Source organism: Stegostoma tigrinum, chromosome 10 (genome assembly GCF_030684315.1).
Source record: "Stegostoma tigrinum isolate sSteTig4 chromosome 10, sSteTig4.hap1, whole genome shotgun sequence".
In the NCBI taxonomy this organism is placed as follows: Eukaryota; Metazoa; Chordata; class Chondrichthyes; order Orectolobiformes; family Stegostomatidae; genus Stegostoma; species Stegostoma tigrinum.
Genome location: NC_081363.1, coordinates 58,201,210 through 58,217,996, shown reverse-complemented (window position 1 = coordinate 58,217,996; position 16,787 = coordinate 58,201,210). Strand labels below are relative to the sequence as shown.

The 16,787-nt window shown below is 40.7% G+C and overlaps 2 protein-coding genes across 2 annotated transcripts; one reads left to right on the top strand and one right to left on the bottom strand.

The window, feature by feature from the left end:
- Positions 1-6,487: 6,487 nt before the first annotated feature.
- On the bottom strand, positions 6,488-14,232 carry sstr1a (somatostatin receptor 1a). Its single transcript, XM_048537960.2, has 2 exons — positions 9,068-14,232; positions 6,488-8,929 (listed from the first exon to the last, which is right to left on the bottom strand). The coding sequence occupies exon 1, from the start codon at positions 12,993-12,995 to the stop codon at positions 11,889-11,891; it is 1,107 nt and encodes a 368-aa protein (XP_048393917.1). The 5' UTR covers positions 12,996-14,232; the 3' UTR covers positions 6,488-8,929; positions 9,068-11,888.
- Positions 8,094-9,825, top strand: clec14a (C-type lectin domain containing 14A). The gene has a single exon (XM_048537959.2). It carries the CDS (start codon positions 8,217-8,219, stop codon positions 9,555-9,557), a length of 1,341 nt encoding a protein of 446 aa, XP_048393916.2. The 5' UTR covers positions 8,094-8,216; the 3' UTR covers positions 9,558-9,825.
- Positions 14,233-16,787: the final 2,555 nt, after the last annotated feature.

Below are 16,787 nucleotides of genomic sequence, written 5' to 3'. Positions count from 1 at the left end.
GAAGCTAAACATGAGTTTCATTCTCTTTGCCTTCAATCTTTTTACTTAAACTTTCAAAATTGTGTCAGATAACTGAATGTCTCTGTTGTTTTCCTATTTTATAGAGTCATCTCTCCCATCCTAGAAATCTCTGAGGGAACACAATCTAATTGTACAAACTGCTACATTTTCCTGATGCACATTTTTTTCTGAGGAATTCCTTAAGTGTTCCTATTTCTGCAATATGTCTCTTATTTAACTTGCAGTAATTGTTTTTAGTGTGTCCAGTCTTCCTACAATGGAATCATATAATTTTCTTTATATCACTTTTAGGTTCTAGATTTTCTCCTTTTATCATTTTGGCATTTTACTGTTTGCTTCCTAAAGCTAATGCCTTTTCCAACTCAAACTTTCTATGGTTCCAAGTTGCTTTTAATTCCCATGTGACCATTTCCCCACATTTTCATTGTCTGTGTGTAATACTTATCTGCCAGAACTGTCACTTCTTTCCTACTTAATAGAAACACAGAAATGAAGTGTAGGAATAGGATGTTTAGCCCTTTGAGCCTTGTTGTATCATTTAATGTGATTATGGTTGATGCTTTACATCAATGTTCTATTCCTGCCTTCTCTCTATATCCTTTGATGGCCTTAACATCCAAAAATGTATTTAGAGATAACACAGTGTAGTGCTGGCAGAACACAGCAGGCCAGGCAGCATCAGAGGAGCAGGAAAGGTGACATTTTGGATTGGGATCCTTCTTTGGAAATTCATTGTTCATGTATTTGTATTTATCAATTTCTTGAATATATTCTGTGATTTGACCTAGAGAATCCAACAAGTTTACTACCATCCGAGTGAAGAAGTTTTTACCTCGTCTCACTCTTAAATGTCCTACACCTTAGGTTGAGGCTTTGAACCATAGTTCTAGACTCCCCAAGGGAAATGTTCCCCTGTAGCTAGTCTATGTAGCCCTGTTAGAATTTTAGAGATAACATTGTGCAGAGCTGCAGGAACACAGTAGGCCTAGCAGCATCAGGGGAGTAGGAAAGTTGACATTTTGAGTTGGGGCCCTTCTTCAGAAGTGTTAGAATTTTACATGTTTCAATCATATCCCCTCTCATCCTTCTAAACTCTAGCGAATACAGGCCCAATCAAACCAATCTCTCCTACCATTGCTGACATCAGTGTGGTGAACTCTGCTGCACTCCATTTATGGGAAGTATCATTCTTAGGTAGGAAGGCCAAACTACACACAATACCCTTGGCATGGTCTGACCAAGGACCTGTATAAATGCAGTAAAATATCCCTACTTCTGAAGTCAAATCCTCTTTCAATGAACACCATGAATGGCTGGAGCCTAAGCACTGATCCTTGCTGGACACCACTAAGCACTGCCTGTCATTCAGTAAAAGAACAATTTATTCCCACTCTCTGTTCCCTGTCTGTTAACCAATTCTCAATCCATGCCAATACATTAATCAATTCATGAATCATTCATTAATTATGCCCACTAACTTCTTATGAGGGACTTTATCAAAAACATTCTGAAAATCCAAATGCATCGTATCCCAGGTTCCTCATTATCTATTCCACTCTTCACATCCTCAAAAACCTCCAGTAGATTTGTTAAGTATGATTTGCTTTTCATAAGCCCATGCTGGCTTCATCTGATTCCGTTAATAAAGTGTTCTATTATCACGTCTTTTATAGAAGACTCATCTGACATTTATCTATATAGATCTTAAGGCTTACCAGAATATTATTTCAGGATTCTTCCATTATCATGATTGGTCTCTTTTTTTTTCTAACTTCAGCAATCAAACCTGCTGATTCCACAACATTTCTTTTTCTCTTGCAAATTCTATAAAAGCCTGATTTCGATTCTTTCTTATCATCCTTAATTTTAATTGATAGGTTTAAGGAACAATCTCAGAAGTATTGATTATTGCACTTTAAAAGGTTTATAATCTGTAGATTGTTCTTTTGACAAACTGGTGCACATATTCATAGTAATACCTAACAAGACACTCCAGAACATTAAACAGTTTTTGACTCCTTCAAAATCTTTTCAAAAGAGGTGAAGTATCTTTCAACTCTGGCCTCTGTAAATTTAGACACTTAAACACAGATTTCTAGTTAAATCAAACAGCTCATTGCAATCAGACTGATAGGGGAGGTAAGAGTCCTTGGGATCAATGGAAATTTAGCTAACTGGACCCAGAATTGGCTGAATGGCAGGAAGCAGATGGTGCTGGTTGAGGAATGTTTTTGTGACTGGATGCCTGTGTCCAGAAGGATCCCAGAGGGATCAGTGTTGTAACCCTTGTTGTTTGTGGCATACACAATTTAGACTTGAATCTATGAGGGTTGATCAGTAAGTTTGTAGATAAAATTGGTAGGATGGTAAATAGTGAGGAGGATAATCTTAGATTACAGGACTGGTTAGACGAGCTGATGGAATTCAATTTGAAAAAGTGTGACGTGATACACTAGGGCAGGACAGACAAGTCAAGGGAATACATGATGAATAGTAGGACCCTGGGAAGTACAGTATCAGAGGAACCTTGGTAAACATGTCACTGCTCCCTTAAGTTAGTGGGACATATTAAGTGTAAAGGAGGCATATAGATACTCGCCTTTATTAGCCAAGGCATAGAGTTTAACAGCAGGGAGGTAATGCCAGAACTGTATACAATGTTGGTTAGGTCACAGCTAGAATATTGTGTGCAATTCTGGAATGAACATTATAGGAGGAGAGTGATTACATTGGACTGGGTACAGAGGAGATTTAGCAAGATGTTGCTTATGCTCAGAACTTTAGTTATGAAGGGAGATTGGATAGACTGGTCATTTTTCTTGAAGCAGAGGAGACTGAGGGGGCGCAAAATTGAGTTGTATAGAATTATGAGGGGTAGGGTATATGGGAAGAAACTGTTCTCCTTTGTGAAGGAGCCAATGACTGGGTGGTGGGGGTGAAGTAGAACAGATCTAACATAAGGGGCACATGGTTTAAGGGGGATGTGAGAAAAGATATTTTCACCCATGCGTAGGAATCTGGAACTCACTGCCTGCAAAATTGTAATGACACAAACCATCTAACATTTAAGAAGTATTTAGATGTACACTTTTAATGCAAAGGTATATGAGGCCAAGGGCCCAGTGCTGGAAAATGGAATTAGAACAGCTAGGTTGCTGTTTTTGACCAATGCAGACTTAATGGGCCAAAGAGCCTTTCTCTGTGCTGTAGACATCTATATCTGTATGAATATATGATCAATCTAAAAGATGGCTAACTGAAGTTTTTGGAGTTGTAACTAATTACTGGCCTCATGAGCAAATTGGTTAAGCTATAGGAGGAAGAGAGCAGGACAAATACCTGTCTATCCTTCTCTCTCTTAATATACCATGTTGCAAGAGTGAATTGACAATCTTAGACCGTCATTTGATTTGTATAGGTCCTTGGCAGAGAACTGCAATCGTTTATGATTGCTTTCTGCAGGTTGGCTGAGCAGGAGACTGTCTCACCATCAGACGTATGGGAAGGATTTACAGATTGACAGTCAACCTGTTTGACTATCAAACAGACGCAAACACAGACACAGACAGCAATTTGCACATCAACACCACATCCCCACTTACCCAGGGTAGATATAATTGGAAAAATGTGACTTATGGTGTCCTGCAGGATCTATGTTGGATCTTTACCTTTCATTGCATTTAGTAGTGACTAATAGTGAGATAGAAAGTTACATATCCGAATTTGTCAAATGACATAAAAATAGATAGTATAAATGTAGATAGGAGAACAAAGGTGCAAAGAGATATTAAATGATGAAGTGAATTGGCTAACTTGAGCCAAATTGATTTCAATGTGATCAAATATGAGAGCATCCACTTTGAACCTAAAAAGATCGAATAGTCTCTAATCTAAACTGTGAAAAGCTGGAAGCAGTGGCAATTCAAAATAACTGAGCCCATGCACACACATTATCAAATGATCATGGACAGGTACAGGCAGTATCTAAAGAGCTAATAGATTACAGACCATTATATTGAGAGAATATTGAGATTTAGACTTAGATTTAGATTTTATTGATACACTGACTAAAGTACAGAAGTATAGGAGTACAGTGAAATGTGTCTAATGCTGCCACACGCTGCATCATCTTAAATACAAAGGTACCTAGATACAAAAAAAACTTAGGTTCAAAATAATAAAAGAAAGTTAAACAGTTAAGGATTAATAAAAAGTTCATAGTTAGCATTAACATCCTTCTAAATATAAACTAGAAGAATAAAGGAATAATATTAAAAGTTACGTAGTCCTTTATGAGTCCTCCCCTCAGCTTGCTCTTCAGGAGATCTCAGCTGCCTGTTCTGAATGTCATTGCTGCCGATACCAGGTGACCTCCTTCTCCACTCGCTCTTCCCACATTGGGCCACAATGCCATTGCTGCTGCTGCAACCTTCCCTATCTCCTCCCTCTCCCTTCAGAACAAGTCACATTCAGAAATACCGCCATGCCAGCCAAGGGACAGGGCTGAGAAATCACCGTGTGTTGCCAAGACACTGGTCCATGCTGAGGCCAGGAGTGAGGAAAAAGAAGAAACACCAAGGGATGAAAAAAAAGAGAAAGAAACAAGAAAGAAACCCACAGCGGATGAAGCATTCTACTCTGCTGTCATCTTGAATGTCATATGTAGTATAATGGGGTCAGAGTTGTGCAATTGCTAGCCATGCCAAGTCCTACTCAGATTACATAAAAAGTACTCTGAGCAGTTCTCGACATCACATTTTTGGAATAATATTTTGGTCTTGGCAGAAGTGCAATGTAGATTTACCAAGTTTATATATCGATCCCAAATTCCTTAGAACCTTCATTGTTTCCATCTTCTTAACATTGTGAAAGGACTTAGTTCTACTTTTTTAGATCCAAAGTATGTGATTGAGATCATACAAATTAAAGTTAATTCAAAGTGTTTAGAGGTGACTTAATTGAAATTTTGAAGGTATGAAGGAAACTGACAAGGTAGTTAGAAACAAAGAATTAATACTGGTCAAGGAAGCTAAGGTTAAAGATTTGAACTAGCCTTACAGGAGTAAAATGAGGAAAAGTTCAAGGTGGTTGGAATTCTAGAAAATTGGAATTCTCTCCTTCAAATGACAATTAGTGCAAGACCAATTACTAATTTTAAATCTAGAATTGATAAGTTTTCATTAAAGAAATGCATGAAGAAATTTGGGATAAATATATTAGAGTTAACGTGTTGAATTAGATTGTTGGAAATCATAATCTCACTGAATGTTGCAATAGGCATTTGGACAGATTAACTTACTCCTGTTCTATGCTCCATTGTTACTATTTGAAATTGAAGCAATTTCGGTGACTAACTAATATTTGCTGGCAGGATCAAAATTCCCAAAATCTTTGGTTTCTTCTCTTTCCCATTTCTGGTTTTCTTTTACTTCCAAGTAATGGTGACTATCTGGATCTTTGAACTTCATGCTTAATACTGGGATGGAACAATGAACAAATGTAATAACTTTAGCCTCTGTGGAATCATGAAGGTATTCATTTTTAGTGAATGCAAATGTCCAAAATCGATTTTCTCAGTTTAAGGCCATTCAATCTATACAAGGGCTATGTCTCAGTTACATGCAGTGTATTAGTGCCTCTCCAAAAGTGCATTAGCTGCTTGTAATCAGGCTCCAGCGATGGACTTGGCTGCACAGGAGCCCTGGCTTGTCTTGAATCTGTTTAGCAAGGACTGCTGTCATTGTGATACGTTAAAGCCAGCCGTAAGGTAGATGGGGATTGTCACAGAAACTTACTGATGAATCCCTGTTCCATTTTCCATGATCCAAAAGATATCTGGAGGAAACCTCTCCATATGGGGATATGAGATGAAAGACAGCCAACACATGGGTTAAACAGATCATTGTGGAGTAGCAAGTAAGGTGTAGCACAGAAGGTTATACTTTTAGTTTTTTATTTGCTGTCAGGTGTTTGGGTTGATATTTAGGAGGACAGAATGACAGGTGTTTAGTAGAGGCTTCCAACTATAATGGACATTGCTGTATTCAATCGATGTCCACAGTCTGTGTGTGTGTGATGAGCTGTGTCAAATGGGTGCACAGTACTCTGCTCTGGAGAATGATTGGGCAAGTGCTGAGATCTGAAGTGTTGTGATAGCAGCAGCCCACATAATTAGGGTAAGGTTGGCTAAGAAGTTATTTTTACCTTTGACATTTGCTGGTGTTTTCTTCAATTGTTTGCATCTCAAGTCATTCCAAAATATGTTACAGAGTAGTAGGAATTGCCAAAGCTGGAGAATCTGAGATAACACGGTGTAGAGCTGGATGAACACAGCAGGCCAAGCAGCATCAGAGGAGCAGGAAAGCTTGATATTTCGGGTCGGGACCCAACCGGAAGGGTCCCAACCCGAAACGTCAAGCTTTCCTGATCCTCTGATGCTGCTTGGCCTGCTGTGTTCATCCAGCTTCACACTGTGTTATCTCATTCCAAAATATGTTGAGTTGGGATCATTCTTTAGTTCCTGTTATTTGTGTACGAGCAAACAATTCTTTTTTGGCACTGGAATTATGCAGGTGGAAATACAATACACATGGTTTTGGAGGGATCCAGTATGAGACACCATTTTTTTTCTCTAGTTGTCAACTTTTTAAGAATAAAAGTGCAAAAGAATAAAGCTTGGATGGCACATGTGTCATGAGTATAGTTAAATCTGCAGGAAGAGTTGGCTGGCAGGCCACTCGTACATATATTGGAACTGGTGTTCACATTTAGCTTCATGCTAATCTATTGCCTTGACTTCTCCATGTACTTTTTCTTTACCCAACATTGACTCTGAATCAGCTGCTGCAAAGGAGTTTTTGCCAGCTTGGTGACCCAAGCAAGAAGCATTCTGCACATCTTTAAGAGAAGGCCCATGTGCCACATTACCAGAAGCAGCTGTGAGATCCATTAGCAATGTGCCTGTGATGGCATAGTAATGGCGATAATATTGGCAAACACCACATTGCCAGAATGTCACATGGCAAGCCTTCAGCAATGCCTCCATCTACAGCTGACAATTCTTATCATAATAATTCTTTGTTTCTCTTTGTTCTTGATGATAACTATTCCTTGTGTTCATCTGAGACAGCCATCTGGTGTATGTTCTAGTGTGACTGAGGAGCCTGATTGCAGGCCTATCTGAATTGAATGATTTAGTTGGGACTGCATGCATTGTCTAGCTGGTCTTTTGTCCTTAGCTGCCTGTAATGTTTGTTGTTCAAAGGAAGTGATGCTACTTCTTGAAAGAAAAACAGAAATTGTTGAAGAAACTCAGGTCTGGCAGCATCTGTGGTGAGAAAGCAGAGTTAACTTTGGAGCCCAGTGACCCTTCTTCAAAACTGATAGCTTGGGAAAGGCATTTATGCTTTAGACAGGGGTGTAGTTGTTACTGAACTGAGGTATCAAACTTACAGCAAAACCTGCTGTGTACAAAGCAGTATATATTTTCTGAAGAAGGGCCTAGGCCTGAGACATCAGCTTTCCGGCTCCTCTGATGCTGCTTTGCATGCTGTGTTCATCCAGCTCCACACCTTGTTAGCTCTATATTTCTATCTAATGCCTAGTTGTTCAACCAAAAGTTTTGTACCATATTTATATTCCTTCTTAAAACATCTCTACTTGTGTTGTTGTTTCTTTGTCACCAGCTGACAGTTATCCTAACACAGATGTAACATGAATGGTTTTGATGCAAAATTGTGTTGTTAGAGGGCTCCGATTCTTATTTTAACCTCAAAGCTACTGAACCGTTCTCTTGTTTCAATGCTACACCGTAAGCCGTGTCCTCTCCAATACCATTTCGGCTACTCGGGGTCTTTAGCTCCTTTATATTGTGAAGCAACAGTCCTATTGTATGTGTGTTTCAAAATATTTTGCCAGATACTCTGCAAAGCTTGATAAACACTCCAGATTTGTAAAAACTTTGTACTGGAGAAGGTCTCTTTAAAGTACGGAATTCCAACTTCCTGTCAACGAGCCACAGGATGTACAAGCCATAAATACAGTTATCAGACTTCCCTTATGGTTGGGGCGTATTTGAGTTTGATCTTTTACAGTCGGGAAGCAGGAGTCAAGCGTGCACAAAGCTAACCGACTTGGGAGCCTCCCGGTCTGAGAAAGTTGCACGAACGCAAATACTTCTGTCGGGGAGCCCTAACATGCTTCGTTCAGTGTTCATTTCACTTTGGTTACAGAATTATTTGCAAAATGCCGAGGTTCGGTCCCAGGAAACAACATCAACGTTTTGCGATGCTGGGACGTGTTACAGTTTGCATTTGGATGCACGCTCCTTTTCAGACGCCGAGAAGCTATGCGAGGACAGGAGAGGAATGCTGAGCACAATGGAAAGTCAAAGTGAAGCAGAGAACATCCAGCGGCTTTTGGCAGCTCATGTGCCACTCAAAGCACAACGGTATCTCTTGTGGATAGGACTCCGCAGGGAGGTCAAGCAATGTTACTATCCTGACAAGCCGCTCCGTGGATTCTACTGGGTCGATGGGAAAGACCATTCCACTTACAGTCCCTGGATTGTGGAACCTCAGCGAACATGCACACATGAGAGATGTGTGCAACTTCAAGTGCATTTCACTAACCAAATCCAACTGCAATGGAAAACCTCTGCATGTAGCAAAAGAAATGATGGTTTCCTCTGCAAATACCAAATGTGTGCGCGTCTCAATGTTGAATTTGGAGAGGTGGTGTATCAAAAACCCCGACAGAACGGCACTGAGGTTTTATCTGTTTTACCCCTAGGTTCAGTGGCTATCATCAATTGCCCCAATGGCAAGGCTGTCGTTTTGCAGTGTGACCGCGAGAACGGGAAAATCAAGTGGTCATCTTCCCAGAACGTGGCATTCATGTGCAATTACTGCTGGAATAAAGCAAATGAAGACTCATGTCAAAATCGTTGTTTTCAGATCGCCGAAGACTACTTTTGTTACTGTAACAAGGATTTTTCCATTGACCCTGTGCAAAGAAAATGCGTTCCTAATGGAAATTTGGAAATTACCTTCAATGAGTCTTCAATGAGGAACGATTTCAAAGGCACAGAGAGTGTAGCAGCCAACATTTCTTTTCCCGGATCAACATTAGCCACTGAAGCTCCAACAAGTCCTTTCCTGCAACTCGCTGAAAATTCAACAGTGACATTTCCCCCAACGTTCAGGGGTGCAGAACAAGAAAGACAGGAAACTCATTCAAACTCGCCCTTCCTAATCTATCAGATCGTCATCGGCCTCTTAGTTATGCTGCTTCTGATCGGGATTGTGATAATAATAATTAGGGAACGGGAGAGAGGAGGCACCCAGAAAACGGCACCTACCGAGGATGGTGTGGCGCTGAAAAACACAGATTCTGCTCCTCGCGTGAACAATAAGGCCGCGGAGGAAATTGTAATTGTTACAAACGCGAATCACCTTGTGGAAAGCCCATCAGCCAGTGAAAACGAAGTTAACGTTCCCAAGGAAAATGGTGAAATATGTGAGTCGTCAGCACATTGAGGAGCCACGAGGAGGCGCTCACACTACAATTGCCATCTCACACCAACGTGTGTTAACTGTACAGTAGGCGAACATAACTGTTATATAACCGAGGGTAATGCACAATTTATCCGGTTTGACATGAAGGAAGAGTGGATTTCTTTTATAACAGATTTTTAAAAGGCTACTACGTGTACTTTCCTGAACAGGACTAATGTCCACATTAGATCAGGTATTGCTCTTGTATGTCAGTGAGTGTACAATAAAGAGTAACAAATCAAACTATCGAGCAATAGGAGTTTTGTTCCCCTTCTTTGTCGAGTTGTTGCTGTGAGTTACTTAGCAACTTTAAGTAAATGATGCCATAGAAAAAGCATCTAAGCAATTTGTAAAAGAAAAGCAGCGATGATTTAGAAATATGATACATGATCATATTGTTACGAACTATGTAAATATGCTAACAACCTAAGACATTCACCCGGAAGTGCAGTTAGCGTGGTCGCAACTGGCCATATATTGACATTGATCAGATGAGTAAATGTCGTTTCCAAGAAACGTCAGTTTGGACGGATGCCATTAAAACACTGCCGCTGTTTGCAAGAAAAGAATCAGCTGTGAATTTGATTAAAATATTTCAGTCTTAAACTTACTAACAATACTTAACACAGACTTGATCTTTAATATTTTAAAATATTGAATAATACTCGATTTAAATAATGACACAGACATGAGCGCCCCCTATATGAAGTGCCGGATTGAACAACAGAAATGAGTGGATATATGGCATTGGACAACATTCCCAACACATTGTAGCCCACTTACAAACCAAGTATATATTGTCTGAACTCATCTTTTCATTCCGCGTGTTTCACTTCTCCTTTGAGCAAATACACTGACCCAATTCTTTAATTTCTCAGTTTTAGAAAAGCTGTAGAATCTGTGGACTTTTCAGCTTTGATTTGAGTCAATAGTATATCCCGTGCTGGAAAGGTTAACTGAGATGACATTTAATAATAGGCTTCCTGTAATACGTGATCAGGTAAATTGTCCGAACGATTTCATTGGGCCTTTTAAGCGTGACTTTTAAAAATGTGCAGGCGCTGCTACTTTGAACACACGGTCTGTAAAGGGGTCGACAATGGTGTATCCACTTAACTGAGTCCTAATAGTAAAATCAGATTGTCACTTCGGCCAACGCTGTGGTTAACCAAGAACCAATGGCAATATACATTGTGCGTGGTTCTTTTTGTTTGCTGGACCAAATAGGAACCGCTGTGCAGTAAGGCAGATCTATTACAAGTACTGTCAATGGAAAATCCTGGATTCAGATTCAAATGCCTCATTAGTTTTTCAAATTGTATGTTATGATGACTTGTTCTTAGTTCAAGTTTACATTAGACCCTTGTTTGGCACTGAACAGATTAATATCTAACGTTGAAAGACAACCCCTTCTCCGCCGTGAATAATACAATTTAAAATAGATTTTAAAAGGCATGAAGAGTAGCTAATCCGAAAAGGAAGCCCGCCTGGACTGTGTGCACTGTGTGAAGCTATAACTTTCTATAAATCACTTCTCATCTATTGCAGGGCAGAACACATCATCCTCTAAATATGTAATCATTCATTCACGATCAGCATGTCATCAGTGCTCAGATTCTTGTGCGTCAAAACGCTTTTCCCTCAATTAGGACACGTCGAAAGACGCAACTTAAATCCACTTTGATTGTTTAAAGACGATATATTCCAGAATTGCTGGAATAATAGTTCAATACTGAGCGGAAGCGAAGGATAATCCGGAAGTAATATTCTGCTGTTTCTTTGAGTACCTCTGCAGCTAAAATTACAAACTGGCTCTGACCATCCAGTCACTTTTTTTAAAAAATCGCCATAGAAACTGCACTAACTTGTGGAGTTCAGTGAGACCGTGTGGGGTGGAGGTGGGGGCTTTGGTTGTGGATTTCAGACAGTTGAGAAATGCCCCAGTTCGACATCTTTTGAAGGAAGCGGAATCTTTGGTCACAAAACCACCTTGGGTCCCACTTGACATTTAACCAGGAGGCTTCCAGAGTGCTTCAGGTGTGACAATATTTTACCTTGAACCGAGAGGGGGGAAGCTTCACCAGCACAGGCTGCTGACGGATAGGACAGGAAACCGCGCACACGTCGAGGCCTTGAGAAAACAGCAGGTGTCAGCCTCAAGCAACAGACACACAACAATTCAGCAAACAGCAGCAGAAAGCTGCCCAACAAAACAAAAACAACTTTGGCCAGACTGTCACAGGGAGGGGTTTCTCCGGAGTCAGTGGGGCTGTTCCCCCCAACCCCCACTACAATTGCCTTCCTTGCGCTAACTCACAGGGTGGTGGTCCTTGAGGTACAGGTACCATTGTGATACATACTATTCGATTCTGATGGATCCTGTTGAAAGTCTTCTACACTATACGCTCTGCTCTTGAGAGCTGTGGCGTAATAATCTATGGGTTCCTCCGCAACATTGTCCATCCATCGTAGGCATAAGATCCTCTGGAACGACCTCTTGAAGTTGTCCGATAGGAAGCCGTAGAGGATGGGGTTGGCACAACTGTTGGCATAGCCCAGGATGACGGCGAGCTGGCTGACCGTGGCGTCCTGCTGCCCCACAAAGACATCGAGCAGCTGGACGATGTAGAAAGGCATCCAGCACATCACAAACACCGTCACCACCATCATGACCATCAAGGTGATCTTCCTCTCGGACTTCTTGCGCTGCTGCCAGCCTGCTTTCAGAGCCACCACTCTCATCTTGACAATGATAAGGATGTAGCACAGGCAGATAGCCACCACTGGGATCAGAAAGCCCATTAAAAACGCGTAGACCACGAAGCCGGCGAGCCACCGCTTGGTGGGTTTCGGCATCTGTATGTTGCAGGAAACCGAGCCATCAGAGTTGCTGGCTGTGTCTGCAAAGATAATGATGGGCACGATGACCATGATTGAGAGCAGCCACACTGCCAGGTTGACCAGTTTCGCTATGGTGGGTCTTCTGTAACTGGCGGCTTTGATGGGGTGCACCACAGCAATGTACCTGTCCATACTGAGGACAGTCAGGCAGTAGATGCTAGTGAACATATTGACAGCATCCACGCTGAGGACCAGCCGACAGAGTAAAGAACCAAAAGGCCAGTGACCCAGCAAGGTCGAGGTTACCAAGAAGGGCACGCTGAGCATAAGTAACTCATCGGCGATGGCCAAGTTCAGGATGTATATGTTCGTGGCTGTCTTCATCTTGGCGTATCTGAGGATCACGTATATAACCAGGGAGTTGCCACAGAGTCCAACGAGACAGACCACTGAATAGATGAAGGAGATAAGGATGGCACTGCATTGGGTGTCGCTTGAAGTCCCATTCCGAGTAAAATTGGTAGCATCCATGGCAGTATCGAGAATGGCCAGGTGCCTGGCAGAATCATTCGGCAACATCTTGCGAGGTTCTAGCGCGAACTTGCTCCTTCTCGGGTCCCTGCTCCGCCGGACAGCGCTGCCAACCCGAGGCGTATCTCCTGCAGCTCGCTGCTGTTTCCTTGCCCGTTCTGCCTCCTCGGAGAAGGGAGCCGCTCCATCCACGAGCCTTCTCTCACAGACAAACTGGCGAGGAATGATGCATTGCTTCTTTTTTTAAAAAAAATGATCAAAAGGCAAACGTCAGCAGCGAGGAGCTGGAGCCTCGCAGGGAGCCGGATTGAGCTGGGCTCAGAGTCAGACAGCGGAGACAAAGCAGCCTTCCTGTCGGAGTCCAGGGATGCTCCAACACATTGAGGTAACTCAGTCTGGAGTAGGGGTACAGCACACTTCCAGGAGCCGCTTTCTTTATAGTATTCCTCATCAAGGACATCTCTCCGACTTCCTCAGGTATTGGTACGAACTCGGAATCACGTGTACACTTTGTCACTGAATCCATGCAGCACTCTGCCTCCAAATCTCTCTGTGTATGTGGTTCGTCTGAAAGTTTAATCCAAGTATGACAGGATTCCAGAACCCTACCAGCATTTAATTACAGAAGATAAACCGCACCGCATAAATTCTTCTTATCGTACCATAACAATGTGGTTTCAATTAGTACAAATCGGTACAAAATTTAAACTGTCTTGTGCAGCTAAAACCGGGTTTTGCTAAATTAACTGCTCCTTGCTTTTCTATTTTTCATCCTTGTTATGTTAAACCGGTGCGTCAACTCTTAGACGCCAGGTTCCATTTATTAGTGTCAACACAGCTCCGTCCCAGCGCTTCCTTTCAAGGTAGGCATAGAAACATAGAAATAGGAGCGTAAGCCCGGCGACCCTTGGAGCCTGCTCCGCCATTCATTATAATAGTGGGTTATCACCCAACTCAATGGCCCGTTCCTACTTTTCTTCCAAATCCCTTGATCCCTTCAGCCTCCACTGCTTTATCCAATTCCTTCATGAAATTGAACGGTGTTTTAGACTCTACTATTTTCTGTGGAAGTGCATTCAACAGGCTCACTACTCTCTGGTTGAAGACACCACCTGATCTGATGATTTACCCCACATCCTTAAACTGTGTCCGTTGGTTCTGCAGTCTCACACTACCGGGAACATACTGTTCGCATCTACCTTGTGTAGCCTTGTTTGTATTTTATTGGCTTACTTTCTAGGTAAACAGGACTTTCGAGAGAAGAAATTTGCAATGACTTTACAGCTCTCCTTCTGCAGATGAATGGAGGACCAGTGGTCTCAGTGTAATTCCATTCTGCAGAACAAATAGCAGCATTTATGGGCGGTGACTGCACACATCTCTTGTGGATTCTGTTTTGCGAATACAGTGCATCGCACTTATTCACGATATATTTCGGCCAATTTAACCGTCTGTGAAAATGCTTAAATCGGCTGATAATATCACTATTGTTTGCCTTCTCTTGATTATTATATCACTGAACCAACCCATGAATCTGTTGGCATTTTAATTAATAAATTGGATTTTCTGTACATTATTATATGAGCAGAATTACTTTTACCCCAGAAGATGCTTTGGATATTTCTGGAACCACAGTTAAAATATTTTGGTTTTCATTAGCACTGTTATCTATTTGCATTTTTGGTTCATTCTAATTTTTTAAAAAAGTTTATTCATTCAATGTCTGTGTACACCTGTACATTATTTGGACTAACTTTAGGAATTTTTGAATTCATTTCAACTATCAAACGTTGGAAAATTTCATGTAAAATGAAATATTTTCTAGGATTAAAACCTGTAAATGCTATGGTGGATGGTAATAATCAAGCACTTAATTTATTCGGTATTCATCAATATACCATCTCAGGTGGACTGTTAATTCACTAAATAGATATGCTGCAAGATAACAAAAACAAACATGAAATGCAGTTGTATTTGGTCTCAAACTGTAATTTCTAGATTAAATATTAACAATGAGTAGTATCGGTCTTTTAACTAAAGCATTATTAGTGCATTAATGTGTTTTTATTTCATTTCTTTTCAACTTTTAGTTTAAATTTAAAGCATTTTCTAAATTGATATGTGGTGTCATGGTCTTAATATCATAGTTTTGATTTTTTGTGTCAATGCAGTACTTTTTCCCGCTCTGTTTGAAAACTTTGATCAATAAACCTTTTAAGATTTTGTTCAAAAAATAAGCCTTGGTATTTGCCTGAGCATTAATTGTAGAGGTACTGTTTTCCATGTGTATTATTTTTCTTCCATAATTGAAATTCATTAAACATTTCTATTTATATAATACCTTCTATTTCTTCCCTCTAACTTTGAGGACTCTTGATAGAGTTGCAACTATCACCCCAAGTAAGCTCTCAGTAAACATGACAAATCAGTTAATTATAACACCAAACTGTCTCCTTGTAGCCTTTCATGCACGAAAATGTTCAACATGCGTTACAGGTGCATAATCACACAAAACCAGACACCAAGCTAAAGAAGGATATACAATATTTAACAAAATGCTTGATTGAAATGGTAGGTTGTAAGGAACTCATAAAGGAGTGTAGTTAGAAGGATTTGTATAGAACTTAAGGGAGGAGAGGAAATGAACTGTGATGCAGATTGAAATCATGAAAGATGAAATGTCACTTCATAAGGGGAATGAAGAAGGAAAGCAGTAAAACTATATCTTTGTAAAACATATGGGTAGATTGGATGATGGTGGAAAATGAAAGCTTTAAAGCAGAGGTAAAGTGTTAAGGAAGAAAAATGTGCAAGAGGAATTGCAGGACAAACTGGCTGAGAATTTGTAATACAGACAACAATGGTACAGGTCTGGCAGCATCTGTAAAGAGCTATATTCTGAAGAAGGATCACCAGACCCAAAACATTAACTCTGATTTTTCTTCAGATGCTGCCAGACTTGCTGAGCTTTTCCAGCAACTTCTGCTTTTGTTCCTGATTTACAGCATCCGTAGTTCTTTCAATTTTTATTTAATTACACTATGGTGATGACTTGGGTGGGCTATTGCTAGACAGCACAGCCAGGGGTGCGGAAGGCCTAAGGAGCAAGGTGTCACAATGAGCCATTTTCTCATAGGAACACAAAGTCAATATGATTTCAGTCAGATGATGGATGAAAAGACCTGTTCACAAGTCAGTAGGTATGCTGGGGGAGGATGGAAAGAGGGCTTGTGTCAACCATAGCATGGTGATAATAAATACTGAGTCAGAAAGTTCAAACACCATTCTAGTGATTTGAGTGCAAAATCATGCCTGCAATCTAATGCAGTGTAAAGTGATGCACTTTCAGAGTCCTTACCTTGTGAATTTGATTCAAATTAGGCCCCTCTGCCCTCTCAAGTTGTGTCAGAAATCATATTGTGCAATTTTGAACAAGAACGGAGAATTTTCTTTAAGGTCTTGACTAATATTTGTCCTTTAACCAACACCATAGATAAGTTAGATGCCCAATTATTTCATTGTAATTTTCAGGGCCCTTGCTGTGTGGAAACTGGTTGCCTTGTTTCTGGTATTGCAATAGTGGCTACCTGATAAAAGTTCTGAATTGCCTGTAAAAGGGGCTTACTGATTTCATGTTACATAAATGTACGTCTTGCTATTCTACTTTCATTCATCCATTGGCAGAGTTCACAGGTGCCAGGAGTGATGGGAAACAGGATGGAAAGAAAATTAATCTTGAGCTGCCATATTGGGTTGGAGGATTTGTGTGAGAATAGGATGGGCAAGTCATGATTGCTGTTTGTAAGCAGGCAGTGATGAGGACCTCAAGTGATGAATATC